Source organism: Thermobia domestica, chromosome 14 (genome assembly GCF_964235325.1).
Source record: "Thermobia domestica chromosome 14, izTheDome1.hap1.1, whole genome shotgun sequence".
NCBI lineage: Eukaryota > Metazoa > Arthropoda > Insecta > Zygentoma > Lepismatidae > Thermobia > Thermobia domestica.
Window position 1 is genome coordinate 132,535,151 of NC_137467.1, and position 15,683 is coordinate 132,550,833.

The 15,683-nt window shown below is 37.7% G+C and overlaps 1 protein-coding gene across 1 annotated transcript in view; it reads right to left on the reverse strand.

Annotated features, from left to right (window-relative positions):
* LOC145670322 (uncharacterized) overlaps positions 1 to 15,346 on the reverse strand; it is a 37,188-nt gene extending 21,842 nt beyond the window's left edge. The window contains exon 1 of the mRNA XM_081738838.1: positions 14,412 to 15,346. Coding sequence (XP_081594964.1) covers positions 14,412 to 14,946 — 535 coding nt within the window. The 5' untranslated portion in view covers positions 14,947 to 15,346. The remainder of the gene's footprint in view (positions 1 to 14,411) is intronic.
* Between the last annotated feature and the right edge of the window lie 337 nt (positions 15,347 to 15,683).

Here is a 15,683-nt window from a genome sequence, read left to right on the forward strand (position 1 = left end):
TAATGAAAGCGATATTATAACGTCCAATTGAGATTGAGGCCTAACTATATAACAAAAGTCATTTCATTTGGCTTCGACATTTGGCCGTGATGATCACGCACACATAGGTAGTTACATTCAATTTTTTTTATATAATAAGTGGTATATTACAGGTGAAAGTATATATTTTCCAGTAGACAGCTCCTCAAAAAACTGACGGGTTGTGTCTCGAAAGTCAAGTAGTAAGTCCTATTGCTATTATTACAATTATAAATATCAATATCCAGAAGTGTCTGAAGTTCTTTTTTCACTCAGATATACTCATCAGGTAATTGAGTTGAGTGATTTTAACGTCCCTCTCAGCAGCGAGGCTATATGAGACGGGATCTACTGATTAACGTGGAATCAAAACCACATGAGCTCCCCCGGGAACCGAACCCGGGCCTCCCACGCCAAAGGCTACACTAACCGCTTAGCCACCAAGGAGCTCTCATCTCAGATAATAAATAGAAACAAATGAAAAATGAAGAAAAATGAAGACCTTGAAAGTAAAACGTAGACAAATTAACCACTGTTTAGATGCTTGCTACAATGCACTATCGTAGTGGCTCATGGCAGGTTGGTGGGTCACGGTGGGTAGTGGGTCGCAGTGGATCACGTTCTGTTCGCCCACGACCCACTCACAAATCTGGATCCACTTGACCCACGACCCACTCCATCTCTGCAGGAGAGAGGTTAATAGAATACTTATTATCTCATTTGATCTTGATGTAGGGTCGATATATAGTTCGTACGATACTTTACAAATTAAATCAAATCAACTCTGGCAACAGTGTTGTAGACATATACAAATGTGCTCATCAGAAAGAAACTGATGGACTTGGTCAGGTGAGTTTTGTGCTGATGGAGGTTGAAATTCAAGGCAACATAAAGAAGCTAAAGAAAGAATAAAAAATAAGTGTTTTAGATGCCCAGTGCACGAAGGGTATCATAGATATGTTACACGGGCAATTGAAAGTCTAAAGTAATTATACCAGGGCAACCTTTAGTTTTTGTCTTGCAACAGTCATAAACCAAAGGCCATTTTTTTTTTTTTTTAATCTTTGCTACTGCACTTACACGTTATAAAGAAAAGGAAAACAAAACCAACACAAGACCAAAGGTAACGCATTATGTAATACATAAAAAACAAAAAACAATCTTATCCGCACTGAATCAGCAGCTAGTTCTTAGAACTGTTATAGCACATTATGTCAGGGAAAATAATTTTTAAAAAAAAAGTACTCCTTTCTTGGTAAACAGACTGGAAAATTTTAATACTATGGATAATGTTGCCAGTTACAAGGTTTTTGCAAGTGCAAACAGAACTTGTGCCTCTAGATGAGGAACGCTTTTTACAAAATACACCTTGTTATATATAATATCCATGACCTGAAGTCCCCCAACCGTGTTGTATCAATGCGGTCTTATCACAACGTAATAACATTTCCTTGCGGCATTGCGTTTCAGTGTTGCCGCTTACACACGCCTAAGATTGCGCACGTACTCCAAGCGATAGGGTAAACTAACCATTTACATCACACTGTAAGTGTGCAGTATGCCATTTCATGTTTGCTTTTTTTTTTTTTTTTTTTTTTTTAACGTCAGTTTCGGAGATCTGTTGTTTAAAAGGTTGAACTTGAAACGAATTAATTACTAATTTTACGATACAGAGCTGGTACATGAAACTAGCCAATTAACTGGACCATTAGCACTCTTAGTACTGCACCCGTATCTAATACTCCCTCCCTAGACGAAAAGAAGGGTTTTCCCCTTTTGCGGCGCTTTTTGTGAGTTTCTCTATATCTCTCTCTCAAGTAAACTGTATGTGCAACAGAAAATGAAACAAAATCTTTTACTTAATTTCTAACGATTTGGTCCTGCCAGACCACTTATTATACTAATCCGTCAGACTTGGAATATTGCTAGAATTACATTGATAAAAATTATTTCTAAATTTCCATTACTACTTTCCTACAAGGGAGACACTGTAGGCGAATGGTTAGAGCGTTGGACTCACGTACGCGTGGTCCCGGGTTCGATTCCCAATTTTTGTGTCCACCCAGCGTCGTGAGGTAAACTGGGCAGTCATGTGAATACAAGACGTGACGGCCACTCTCAATGCACTTGTTAGGAACAAGGCGTCGCAAACGCGTTGAACATGTGCTCGCCGCTAGCCTGGACGTAATTCAGCTGGTCGCTAGCAGATGGCGTTGGAGCAAACTTAGCTCCACAAAATGGGCTGTTACGCCAAGTGGCTCGTACTTTCCTGCAAAGTGCCAACCATCTCTCTTAATTTTTACCTAAAATTTCAGGAACCAAATTATTTCCAAGTTTTGCTGTGCGAAAACAGAAGGGAAAAAAAATGAAACTACAGGTATTAAGGAAAGATGCTCAAGCAAGAACATTTACTGAAATGCGTACATATATCCGTGCAAGGCTAAAGACAAATTATATTCCTGATAACTACATACTTCAGTTCATATTTGTAAAAGTTACAACAAGGGTTTTGCAGCCATTTAACAAAAAGGTATCAGAGCAATTTTTAAAACGAAAAGGTCATTTTGTTTCTTGGTACATACTCAAAACACACAAAGCATCAAGGCACAAAATTGTAGTACCTAGGGAAAAATTGAATTTATGATAACCGAGTGTTTTTTAACAACTAATTTGTTATGAAACAAAGAATAACAAGGTACACAGATATCATAACCTGCTTCCTGAATTCTGCTAAGACTAGATTTTTTCTTTTATAAAATGACTTCTGAGTAGGAAGGAATTACAAACTACATATACAAATAGCATATATATTACAAGACAGCAAACTAGGATTGTTAGAAGACAATGGTGACAAGCAAAGACGCAGTGATGGATCTAGTCGGGGAATGGGGGGTGGGGGTTCTGAGCGACGAAAATAATCCAAACTACGGTATTATTTATATATTTTTAAAAGTTTGTAGTACGAGTTACCTTTTTATTCTTTTTCAGATTAAAAAAAAAAACATTATAGTTTCCCTTACAGTTTTTCCTGTGCAACGTGTAAAACAATACTTGAGGTCTACAATGTCAAAGTCCAACGTAGCTATAATATCCATTTAGGAGAGAGTTAAAATAGAAACTTCGCAGGACCTATGAGAAACTGTAAACTCATGGTTTACCTATCATAGTCCGGGTTCTGGTTGGCACCCCCCAGTTTTTACCTTCTAGATCCACCACTGCAAAGAGATAATTGATGGCTTTCACATACGTTAGTCGTGGATTCATGATTAATTAACTGTACACTGCCAACACCTAATTTATTCCACCTATCTCATCCCCTCCCCTTCTCTGCTCAATTTGTTCTCTTTGCCCAGGCTCTGATAGTAAAAGTCAGCTTCTACATCACAAGCTTACATAATAAGCCAATTGGAAATTATTTCTGGATGGCAACAAATTTATTTTTACATTCTAAAATTCTGCGACAACACTTCCCGTCGCCCCACCCCACCATGGGGCTGCGAGACACATCGGTTAGTCAAGTCTGCTTTGATGGATTAAAAATTCGAAATTATCACATCACAGAACATCAAATATAAAGATATATTCCTCTAATCAGTTTACGAAAACAGTAATCTTGAATATACACGACCTATTAAAATTATCATATGTGTAAATTTACCGGAACATTATTCAACATGAGAGAAGCATAGCTAAAATATTTTTTCTTTTTCTTCCTTTTCTTTTTCTTTTTTTCTTTTCTTTTTTTGATGGAGTACGCCAGGAAATAACACAAGATGACATACATCTGTCAATCAAAAAGATGAGGCATTACGTAAGACGCGAATGATGTTATCTAAATTAAAAACGAAGTTTATTTGTTCACAGCGTCTGATAAAATTAGATCATAAATCACTCCAAATTTAAGAGTACAGCACGTTACGTAACAGTGTGTTTTTCTTCACGAAAGATGCGTAATATCTTTCCCCTCCTTGTTATTTACAAACTCCTTTTAATCTGGAAGAAGGCAAGTGAATGTCATAACATTTTGTAGTATAACAGTATGTATTTAAGAATTATACCACGAAGATATGTGCAGAAATTTAACAAATAATCCAAGATAAATACTTCAACGTACTTCTTTCAAACCGAAAATTATAGAAAACTTTGTCATATGTGCAAGTACGGTGATCTCGAAAATAGTTCCCATAGTCCCCAAAAGAATAATTTTCATCCTAGCTTTGGAGATACGAACGTTTTGCCACAATCGGAACTAGAGGAGGGCCAAACCCCTACGATATGTTGCTCCTCCATTGAATATTACTGAACTACACGTAAGTTTCTTCCGATTCTACGGAGGGACCAATCCCCTTGGCAAAATTACCTAGTTAGGTCAATAATCCTTGCAGAACTTTCAAAAAAAAAAAAAAAGCCTTGCCATAATTGAATTTCAAAACTTAAAAGGAAGCTCTAAATGCATTGGGTCTGCAGTGCCGTTGTCAGTCACTGCTTACAACACACACGAATGTTGAAACGGTATACACTACAAACAAAAACTACCGGATATGATTTGTTTTCCCACTTTATACAAACAGTTACACAAATATCGCTAAATTTGGTATCCGTACATTATGAATTTGAAAGAAGAAAAAAAAGTTCCGAGAGAGAGGACGAAATGGTGCGTTTGTAGATGTGTGCACAATGTCGGAATCAAATAACATTATGAAATCATAACATGTCCCCTACTTTACGTCAGAGAATGTTTTCCTCCAAACCTCTTGTCTGCTTCCTTTACAACAAATGCATTGATTAATGTCCGTCCAATGTCCATCCTGAGGCATCAAATCCTCAATCTTTTTTTCCGGACACTGTCAAACAACTTGTTAAAACTCCACATCACGTCCGCTAGCTGTCACGGCAGATATAATCTACAGAAACCGAGAAAAAAGAAACAAAAAGAGAGAACAAACTTTTTTGTTTTGGCAATTTGGCAACGTCGCAATGACGACTTCGTATATACGTACAACAAAATTCTGGTTTGGTCGTCTTCTCTCATTATTCCATCTTCTGTTTCACTCCTGCAAGGGTTGCAAACTACCAACTTTTTACATGAGCTGTGGAAACCAAGATTGCAACTGACGGCTCAGATTGCCACGGTGGCTCAGTGGCAGAGCGCTTACCTCTGGTGCGTAGGGTACCTGGTTCAATCCCCCGGCCAAGTAAATTTGTGGTGAATAACATCGTGCCCGTGCGTTTTCTCGGGATACTCGCGTTTCCTTCCACATTTCATTCCACCAATTTTTCCATCATCATTCAGCTCCCTTTATCCTCAAAGGCATAATCGTGGGACATTAAATTGAAAGATATTTCATTAAGTTTTTTCTTTACCCTCTATTTAAACTAGAAGTGGAAAAAAACAATTGTGATTATTAGAGTAAAATCGTTAATGGCGAAAAGTGGTTTTCTAAGTGTATTAAGGTAATATTTTATCTTCATTCTTAATCTCCCTACTAGAACCCATAAAATGGTATAAATCTACTACCACTCATGGTTTCAATACTAACTGAGAAAATACCACGTCACACAAATCAAAATCCTTCACATAGCATACACGTATACATAAGGCAGTGTATAGGGTGGTCCAAAAGTAGGTATACAGTCCCGTACTGACCGGCTCATAGCATTTTATATAATTTACTTACTGTTACCCACTCATACCTTAACTTATTTCTTAATAAACTAAAATGTCATACTTTGTAGGACTGTATACCTACTTTTGGGCCACCCTGTATATTTGTACGCAGTCTACAGAATTCATAGCACGGAGGTAGACATCGACTTGCTTACACCGTATGACACTTTCTCAGTGTAGGTAATATTTGGTTCCCGAGTTATTGGCCATCAAAGTTGGGATTTGGAGAAGTGATATTCAATTATTCAAATAGATTTTTTTTTTTTTTTTAATTTGGATAGCATCGAACGCACTACGGTGGTTCCGTTTCAGTTTTGAACCATATGTCATATAGAGTGTTGGGAAAACAACACCAAACACCTTTTGGAAAATAAATTCTTACAAGAAAACATGGAGGAACCAAAATATAGACCAATGTATGGTTGCACGAATCTGTTACTTTGGAGCAGGGACGCAAATAACAACTCGCCCACTCCAGTGCGAGTGGTTCATCGGTACGGGCGAGTATTTAATATCATACCAAAGGTAAGTAAATTATTTCTATTTTGGGATGTGGGCTAGTAGATTTTTTCTTGGGCTAGTAAAATTTTGTTGCTTATTTTTATCGCTGCTTCGGAGGTATTGCACGCTGAAAATTGATTGCAGCGACAGAAAAAAAAAAAGTCTTGCCTCGCGATCGAAATGTTGGGTAAAAGAACACAGCGATTACGTATATTCACTTTAGATTCCATTCATGGACCAGTGAATGTGAATCAGGGGGCGGCAATAAGGTTAGACACGAAGCGCAACCAGGAACTTCACAACGTCTTCTACAAACAAACGAAGATTGATCAGGAACTGAATACTGGTATAATTTTCCATATTCACTGATACATTAACAGGAAATGAAATCTTTCAGTTTAACGTCCCACGTTTATACGCCCTTTTAGGCTAAGGAAGATGATGATTAAAGGAAGTGAATGATGACGGAAAAATTGGTGGAATGAAAAAGTAGGAAGAAACGGGAGTCATGGACACGATGCTGTCCACCACAAACTTGGGCGGAGATCGAACCAGGTTAGGTTAGCAATACTATTAATCTGGTGGTATTGCCGAGTACGTCAATGTCTCCACTATAGGGTGATCATAAAATTTGCAGCTGAAAACGGGGCAGGTTCCGGCTTTTTAAAAATCATGAAAAACGAGAATCACTGCGTAAATGAGTTTCTCTTTACCTAAACAAACAAGCAACTACTAAAACCTCTGCTGCCTTTTGAGCAGAGCAGTACTGCGAACACAGGCAGCATGATTATGTTTAGTGAAAGGAAATTTCAGTTCAATTGCTGTATCTTTGTTATTATTAATTATAAATACCTTTACAAGGAGTGAAGATAAAGAGTATATAATTTACTTCTTTCAGTTGCATAAAACGGGACAAATACTGTTTTTTTTTCCTATCTACTCACGGGACGCCCAGGACACGCCCTAGCACGAGGAGTATGGTCATAATACTCCACTTTCGATATTTGCAGGTACTAAATTTAAGAGTTTTATATCTATCAGTATAAAAGTTACAACATCGTATCAATATAAACGATCCACGCGATAATATTATATATATATATATATATATATATATATATATATATATATATATATATATATATATATATATATAAATGCGTGGTGTTCAATATATATATATATATAAACGCTTTTACTGTATGTCTGCAGCTCAAACCAGAGCGTGTTCACAAACTTGCACTACTCGTTCTGATGCATTATCTACCAACTATGCAACTCATTATGCTCTTCCCGGAAGAAGGTACCCCAACCTACTCCAACAGCTTTTTACTTCTTCCTTTTCCATAGTCACCGTCGACAAAGAGGGCTGATTAGCCAGTAGTTAGGACCTTGTTTACTTCCCGAAATGTCTTCCTGCTCACTCTATGATAAAACAAGGTTAAAACAACATATATTGTTATCTGGAGTATTATACACCGTTGTGAAAAAAATAGGACTCGTTCAATATCTGCCTACGAACTGAAATCGAAAACTAACGTGGCTCGTAAAATCGCGGGAGCCATATCGTTATGGCGACTGTAAATACGAATCTGACACCCCTAACGTTTTTGTAATTTATTTAATAAATACATATATAAATAACACGTACTGCTTACTACATCGCTTTATTCTATATTGCTATGTGTTTTGTGATTTTTTCTGTCCCTTCTAGATTAACCATGCAGCACCTTGGAACTCGAACTTAATTCGTTCCAGAACGCTGTTCGAGTTCCAAGACAGCCTTTTACTTTTAAAATAATAACTCGATTAACCCATCCCTGGGTCCCACATTTTCGAGTTTTCAAAAAAATGATTTTAAGAGTAAATATTGGTTTTTGAGGTTAAATACTACACTAATAAATGATAATGAGGGCTCGAAAAATTCCGGGGGCCAGGGCGACTTGAAATACAAGAGCCTGGCACGCACCTAGCTAATTTAAGGCCAAAACGTATGCAGGAAATTAGATTTGATCTACTGTGGCGCTTGGTTCGGCGTCTAGATTAAATGTTTCAGTCAATTAGAATAATATTTGCACATAAACATGTAAATTATACAAAATTAAAAAATAAAAAGCCCGTATGTATTTAGGAAGAATGATGATAGCACATGTAAAAGCGGAGGAGGAGGCGAAAGAGATCATTGAGAGATCAACGTGGGTGCTGGTGCGAAAATGTTCTACTACGAATCCATTCTGTTTTTACATCCACTTTTTTTTTTTTTCTATATGCGCAATCATCTTCCACGTTTTGACAATTCTTTTATAGTGTGTTTCATAACAATTCATCTTTGTACCACCCCATATCAGTATGTAATTAATATTATAATTGTAACATCTGAACGTAATCAGGCAATATCTATTCTTTCTTTTGCAAATCTGCTGCGAACTTTCAATCAATTATCTTTCCATAATTATTACACAAAATAATTCAGTGATGCGGTCGACATGGCTCAACAACTGCGACCGTAGTTAAAACGGACAAGGGCAGTGACTATTACTTGAAAGGCGAGAACTGGACGAGGAACTGCATTGATAGTCTGATCAACATTCGCACAAACACAGTACGAACGTGTTGGTCTTTCAGGTTCCGGGACAAAACTCCCTCAGATTTTCAGTTCAGATTCCAAGTTATCCGAGTTATGGGATGTTCAGGTTCCTAAGGGAATACTAGGCTCAAACATAGGAGTAGACGCAATATTGACCGAGGCTTGTTTTTAGCATACCGGGACGAAAGACAATATATTCGACTTGCAACCAACTGAAGCGAGGGGTGAAATTTCAGAATTGGACAACGTTGCTGTTATGGATTTATATATTTCGGTGTTTGCTTTTCGGAACTGGCTGTTAGAACAGATTTTTTTTTTTCAAGCCCTGGTGCGTTACTTACATCATGTTGCAAATTCAAAAATAATTATTGCAAGCTGAAACGCAATACGCAAAAAAGAAACGTAAACTGCTTTAAGCAGAGTGGTTCTTAAGCGTGATTAGTGCCATACTAAAGTGTTCGTCATGTTTCCTGCAGTAATCATTCCATTAGTATGACGCTAATCATACGTCAAAATGTCTCTGCATAAGGTCCAATTGGTTTAAATGCATACTGATTTTAACATATCGATCAGTAACACGTAATACAAAAAGCAATAACTGTTCTGCCTATTGTCACCTTTGGACACTAAAAAATTCAAGACATACTGCATCTGCAGACTGCAAAATGAGGTGTTTAAAAATGTACGCTAGAATCACCAGCAATGATAGCAAATAAACAAATGGATAAGAAAAACTAGAGGGGTGAGAAGTGACGGATATTATCGTGAGTCGAATTGTGGCAGTGTGATTACATATTACAAAAAGAAATGATAGATGGAGAAAAACAATCCTTAATATATATACACCAAGAAACAATATCTCATACAAGTTGATATGACGAAATCTAGATTCACTGCAGAGTAACCATGACACAAGAAAGAGGGTTTAAAAAGTTGGGAGACGATTTCCAACCAGCAGTGGGTTGACAATAGTGGTGGTACTAGACTATACCTTCCAACCGTTAAATGTATCATCACTGACAATTTCAGGGAATGGGCTAGGGAAAATCCTCCCCCTAATGCGGAGATAACCAAATTCTCCCCAGGGCTATATTTCCAATCGCGTTCAATGTAGATTAGCAATGTTTTCGCAGTACTACATTCTACCGCCGCATTTTTGAAGTCCTCTCCAGGAGAAATCTGGGGTCATTACTGCCCGTCTTTGATGCAAAATACTTACCATGATGATAACTGGATTCGATTTGTATTTATTACTCTGAACAAAAACACGAGAAAAAACTAATTAACAAAAACAGAACACACAACTGAACCTATTCATGTTAGCAATAGGTTATATGTAAATGTCAATCAATACACTATTAGATCAAATTGCATTCAGGATTGAATGCAATTGTCTTCGCATTTAACTATACTCACATCTCAAATGAATTTGACTTCGTTTTTGTTAACATACAAAAGATTTTTTTTTTTTTTTTTTAATGAAAGTTCCAAGATTAAATCAAAACTCAGAAATATTTTCTACAATCATCTGGCAACACTAGCTCTCAATGTATCTACAGCGTCTCTGGGCTCCGCAGTGCTGCCACAAGCGGAATGAAATTAAAGCTCGTCCAACTGACGCTAGACGCTTGTTGATATGAGCCCTGCTGTCTACAATTTTAAAATTATCTCTCTGAGTATATCGTAAGCATTATTTCAGCTATTTTTTTCTTCACTACAAGGAAGATCAAACAATGTCTGAAAGTAAATATTAAACACAATACTGAAATGTAAAAGTGGTAAAACTTGACAACGTTAAGCCTTTATTTTACTTGTAATATTCCCTTGAATAAAGGGGAAAAAAAAAAAACTTTATAGTAAGTTAGGCCTGCATGTTTATACAACTCATAGCTGGTGAATAATAATAATCAAGTACTCATGATCGCCAACTAGATCGTTCCCAGAACGGAAGGGAGATTTTAATACATATAGATTAGTGGCAATCAGCGATGATTTCATGGCAGTACATCCTATAGTGCTCAATGCGGATTCCCAGTATTTTTGCAGTGTTACTTTTCATCCGCAGTGTAATGAAATTCATCTTTGGAGGAAATTTAAAATCATCACACTGGTGGCAATTATTAATGAAATGAAATCTTCCAGTTTTAATGGTATGTTTACCATCAGTGGCGTATTTAGAGGGGTAGCTATCGGGGGCTCAAACCCCCCCGAAATAATTTTATTATTTTTTCGCATTACGTATAACACAAATGCTTCTTATTGGTTCTCAAGCCCCCCGAAACAAGATCCTAAATACGCCACTATTTACCATATAGTTATGGAGAGCACTGAGTACAGCGGTGTAACCAGCAAGTTTATCTATGAGTGGGGTAGAGGGAGGGGTGAGTTTTAGATATTGAAAGCAAACCAAAGGATTTTTTACAAAATATGAAAACATTTTTTTTTTAAATCGCCATATAGACATGCATATATCAAAAGTCCCTCTCTGACCGGTGATTTATGTGAATTTGTGGTCGACAACATCGCGTCAATGAGTTCTCTCGAGGTTCTCCCGTTTCCTTCCATATGCTCATTCCATCAATTCTTTAATCATTCTTAATTTTCATTATTAGCAGTCTTCTTTCGCCTACAGTGTGTAAAAGTGGGACGTAAACAATGTTACCATCATATTATTATTATTATTATATTTGCAGAATACAGTCTACATTACTGAAGAATGAAGCATTCTAATAAACACGTAACATACTCTATTTGGTGGCCTGGATAATTGAACGCTGGAAATAAAGCAACAACTTGAGAGGAGCTGAAATTGGTGGTAAATATTGGACACTCTTTTGACTACGATAATCTGCTGTACTCTAATAGCTTCTCCTAATACTTTCCACACTTTTAGCCAGCGGCGCAAATCTGTCTCCAACATTGAGGGTGACGGGTAAGACCGTTCCCATATTCTTTTTAAGTGATGTTCAACATTTTTTTTACGAAACTGTAAAACAATACTGTGGAGGATCAAGGGAGCAGAATTGTCTTCAATATTGGGAGGCAGGCAGATTTGAGGCTTGTTCTGGGGGGACGTCGAATTTCATTTCACTTTCCTTTGTGACAATCAGATATAAATCATCACATTTCTCCCCCATAAACCACATTTCAAATCGGATTATTGGGGGCACAGTCCCCCCCAGTTTCAAGATTGGAAGTGACATGTCCCCCATCAGCCCGGGATTTGCGCCAGTGATTTTAGCCACCATACAAGTTAGAATTAATTATAATTTAATTATACATGCTAAGTAATTTGCAAACGTCAATTAATACTCTTCCAACATCAACAACTTAGAGCGTCAAAAACTAGGATACTTAACAAAAAGGTAGGTTAAGTAAAATGTCTTCAAAAAATTATTCCACTAGAGATTGACTGCTACACTTAATTTCAAACAATGAGAATTATACCTCTAAAACATTGATCACTTAATCAGTTTTCAGCACAAGTGTTCGTAACAACCAGTTGGTCTCGGACTTGTAGTAATGTTTAGCTATAAAATGAGATCATGGTCCAGTCACGGCTGAGAAGGAAGTCTAGCAAAGTTTACGATGTCAATTCCCGAAAAAGGGGACACGAGTTGGAAGTTTATAATCAGCTTTTAAATTGAGCCAAAAATTGCTAACACATGATTTCATGTAACAAAAGTATTGTTGGACATGACAGTTTTTGTGTTTTACATTCCTACGTTTTTTTTTTTTTTTTAACTTATTGATAGCAGTTGACCTCGTACCAGGTTTTCGAATGTCAGAATGTTCAAAAAACTTATTCCTGTACAGATTGACAACCTGATGTGGTTAAATAAAATTTCCACAGCGTAAGTGTACAAATTCCATACACTTACTCTTTTTGGCATCTAAACGTGTGCTCTCTTAATTTCCTTATCCAATAATAATAATAATAATAATACATCTTATCGTACTTCTACATACGAAAATTAATAATGTGCGGCAAAAACAGGAGCGTCATTAGGATAGGACAGGAGGAAGCAATTGCCCCCATTGACAAAGGATTTTGTTAAATATACATAGCCATTCGTAGGATACAGGCACGCACATACTTTTTTTCTAGGAACAGGGAAAATCAAAGCACTGGATCTCAACTTCATGGAAACCCCCTTAAATGTTCCCCTGGTGCACACAAAACACAAGGTTACTATTTAAAAAGAAGTAGTACTAAGTTCTGGGGGGGTCAGTGGCCCCTCCCATGAGTGCCGCTGGTAGACTATTGTATAGGCCATTTCGTGTATTTACTTAGTTTTGCATCCTTTTTCAGTGCAAATGCTATATGACATGTGCACGGTGCATCTACAACCCCACCTACAATTTTACAGATCAGAACCTTGAGTACTACACGTGGTACTGAACCCGGCACTCTCGCATGAAAGGTGAAAGCATTTAGTATACAGCCACTGAGAGTATTGTTATTACATATTATAAGGGTTTCATCTGTTAATCGAAAAAAAAAAAAAAATAGTCCACTCAAAGAACTTCTATTTTACAGCTCTGTAAGTACCATAATAGAGTATATAGAACAAATTTTCAATATATATATAAACAAATAAGAAATTATGAAACTAAGGACACAACCCTTCAGAAGGCATCAGAAACTGTAAATACAAGGTCACGTTGTCAAAACAAAACTCTAGATGGCATTCAGTTCACAGTCACTTTCTTGTGTTGTGCTTTATAGGTAGTTACGTTGTTCTAGTACTACTAAAAAATAACTCTAAATGCAATATTTAAGTTTAAATCCCCTGCATATAACGCACAACGTTCCTAGCCCTCCTGGTCTTTAAATATACGCCTTTTCCCCTCACTTTTTTTTTTTTTTTTTTTTTTCAGCTTGCCAGCTAGCAGGGCGGGTGTGTTTGGTTAGCAGTGACGCTTATCGATCCGTGCAAGAGGGAGTACGTGTCTGATTTCCTCGACGCTACGTTAACAAACAGAAAGAGGATACCTCCGTCACTTTTATGGTTTGAGATGTTCCTACCAACCATTGTAAACATATTATGGGTGCAATGGTGTAGTGTTATGATTTTGGTTGCATCAGAAAAAAACAAAAACTAGCAACACCCCCCAAAACGATACAATCACAAGGTAAGGCCTTAGGCTTTATGACATGTAATAATGCACAAACAAATGTAAACACAACACGATGTTTGGAGCTTCAAACATAAAAATCAAACACGTCTCTGGTCCACTGCTACTATCTTTAGGCCTAGCAAAAGACAATTTGCTTTCGCATCAGTCTTTGACCAGACATTACTGCACAATAAGGTCTGCGGGTTCGAAGCCAGGCGAAAGCTAATATACTACAGCTTTTACGTTCAACTGGAACCAAACTGTGGAAGAACGCCCACATAATAAATTCTTATGCTAGTGAGGCGAAGATATGCTGGGGTTTCTCCTTTCTTAACACAATATTACAAAACCTACTGTCACTGAGGACAGAAAAGTATTTATGCGCACCTAAAACAATGGAAAATTTGAAGTTCTTTTTCTCTTAGCGAGTATTTTTTAAAAATTAATGACTACATTAACATGGCAAAAATGAGAAATTAGAAACAATTTTAATGTTACACGAATGAATCAACTTACCTGTCATACGGGTTTGTCTTGCACTTCCCGTGGGTACTGAAGCATCTTTCTGTGATGTTGCCGGCCCGTCCAACGGTTCATCTCCCGAGGACGCGGATTCGGATCTAGTTTCCGTTTGCTTTGATGGTCCCTCCTCCTCTACTTGTGATTTAGAAGTCTCCGGTCGTTCAGGTGTATTTGATGTTGATGTTCCTCGGAGATCATAGGGACTTCTACCTGGAGATTCAGGAGCAACTCTTTCGTAAACAAACCGTCCTCCTGGCTTGTTTAGGGGCCGTTCTCGGATAAAATCAAACTCCCACTCCTGGGCACTTCTCTCGGCTTGCTCTGCTAAAGTCTCCTTAAGAAATCGCCTGTTTTCTTCGTGGTCAGCAGGCCCAACATTAAATAGATTCCTCCTAGCTCTTTCTCGTTCGGTACCCGGGGACGAACCACGAAGAATTCTTCGCATTTCTGACATTATCTGCGGGTTGAACACGCGGGCACTCATTTCCGCTGACCAATGCGACTCCTCCTTTGTGTAAGCAACAGGCATGAAATACACCTCGTACTTCCTTTTAAATATTGTTTGGCTCTTTTTTTCCCTACCAAAACCGTTTTTAATTAAAACAACGTCAGGTTTTCAAGTTCCACACTTCGTAATAACAATCATACACAGAAAACACGAAAAAATGTTAGAAAAATCCAACAGCATTAGTGTCACACACAACGTCTTCTTTGCTGTCCAATGACTTTAAAAAAATCTTCCATCGCGTCCACAGTTTGAGCTGAATTTGTCACCAAAACAATCAATCCCCTTGTAATGTAAGCACGAACACACACATAAACAAGTAAAAATCCTAACACGTCCTCGCTTCTTCTTCCCACAAGGGAATACACTCTCTTCTGCCAACATCACATGAAGCCGTCTGAAGGACTATTTTTAACGGGCCAATAGTAACGGGCTGCATACGTCACCGTTCTCCATCTACCAATCGCAGAGAGGCTCTTATATCTGGCCACATTATCTGCCTGGAGGTTTCTCTGCGCGGGGGGTGAAAGGGGTAAAATCGTGTGGCAAGCAAAGCCTTTTCTTAAACAGTGTAGCCAGCTCTTTGAAAGATGACACAAACTGACCTAGTCCACGTAATGTTTGTTTGAAAAGTGCAGTTGCAACGCAATGTGGGCTGTTCCAAAGCAGGAACTGCAACGTAGTACGAGTTATGCAAATGATGAACTGGCAGTGGAACATGTGACAGGTTTAATCACAATGACTGTCAATAGTTCAGCACT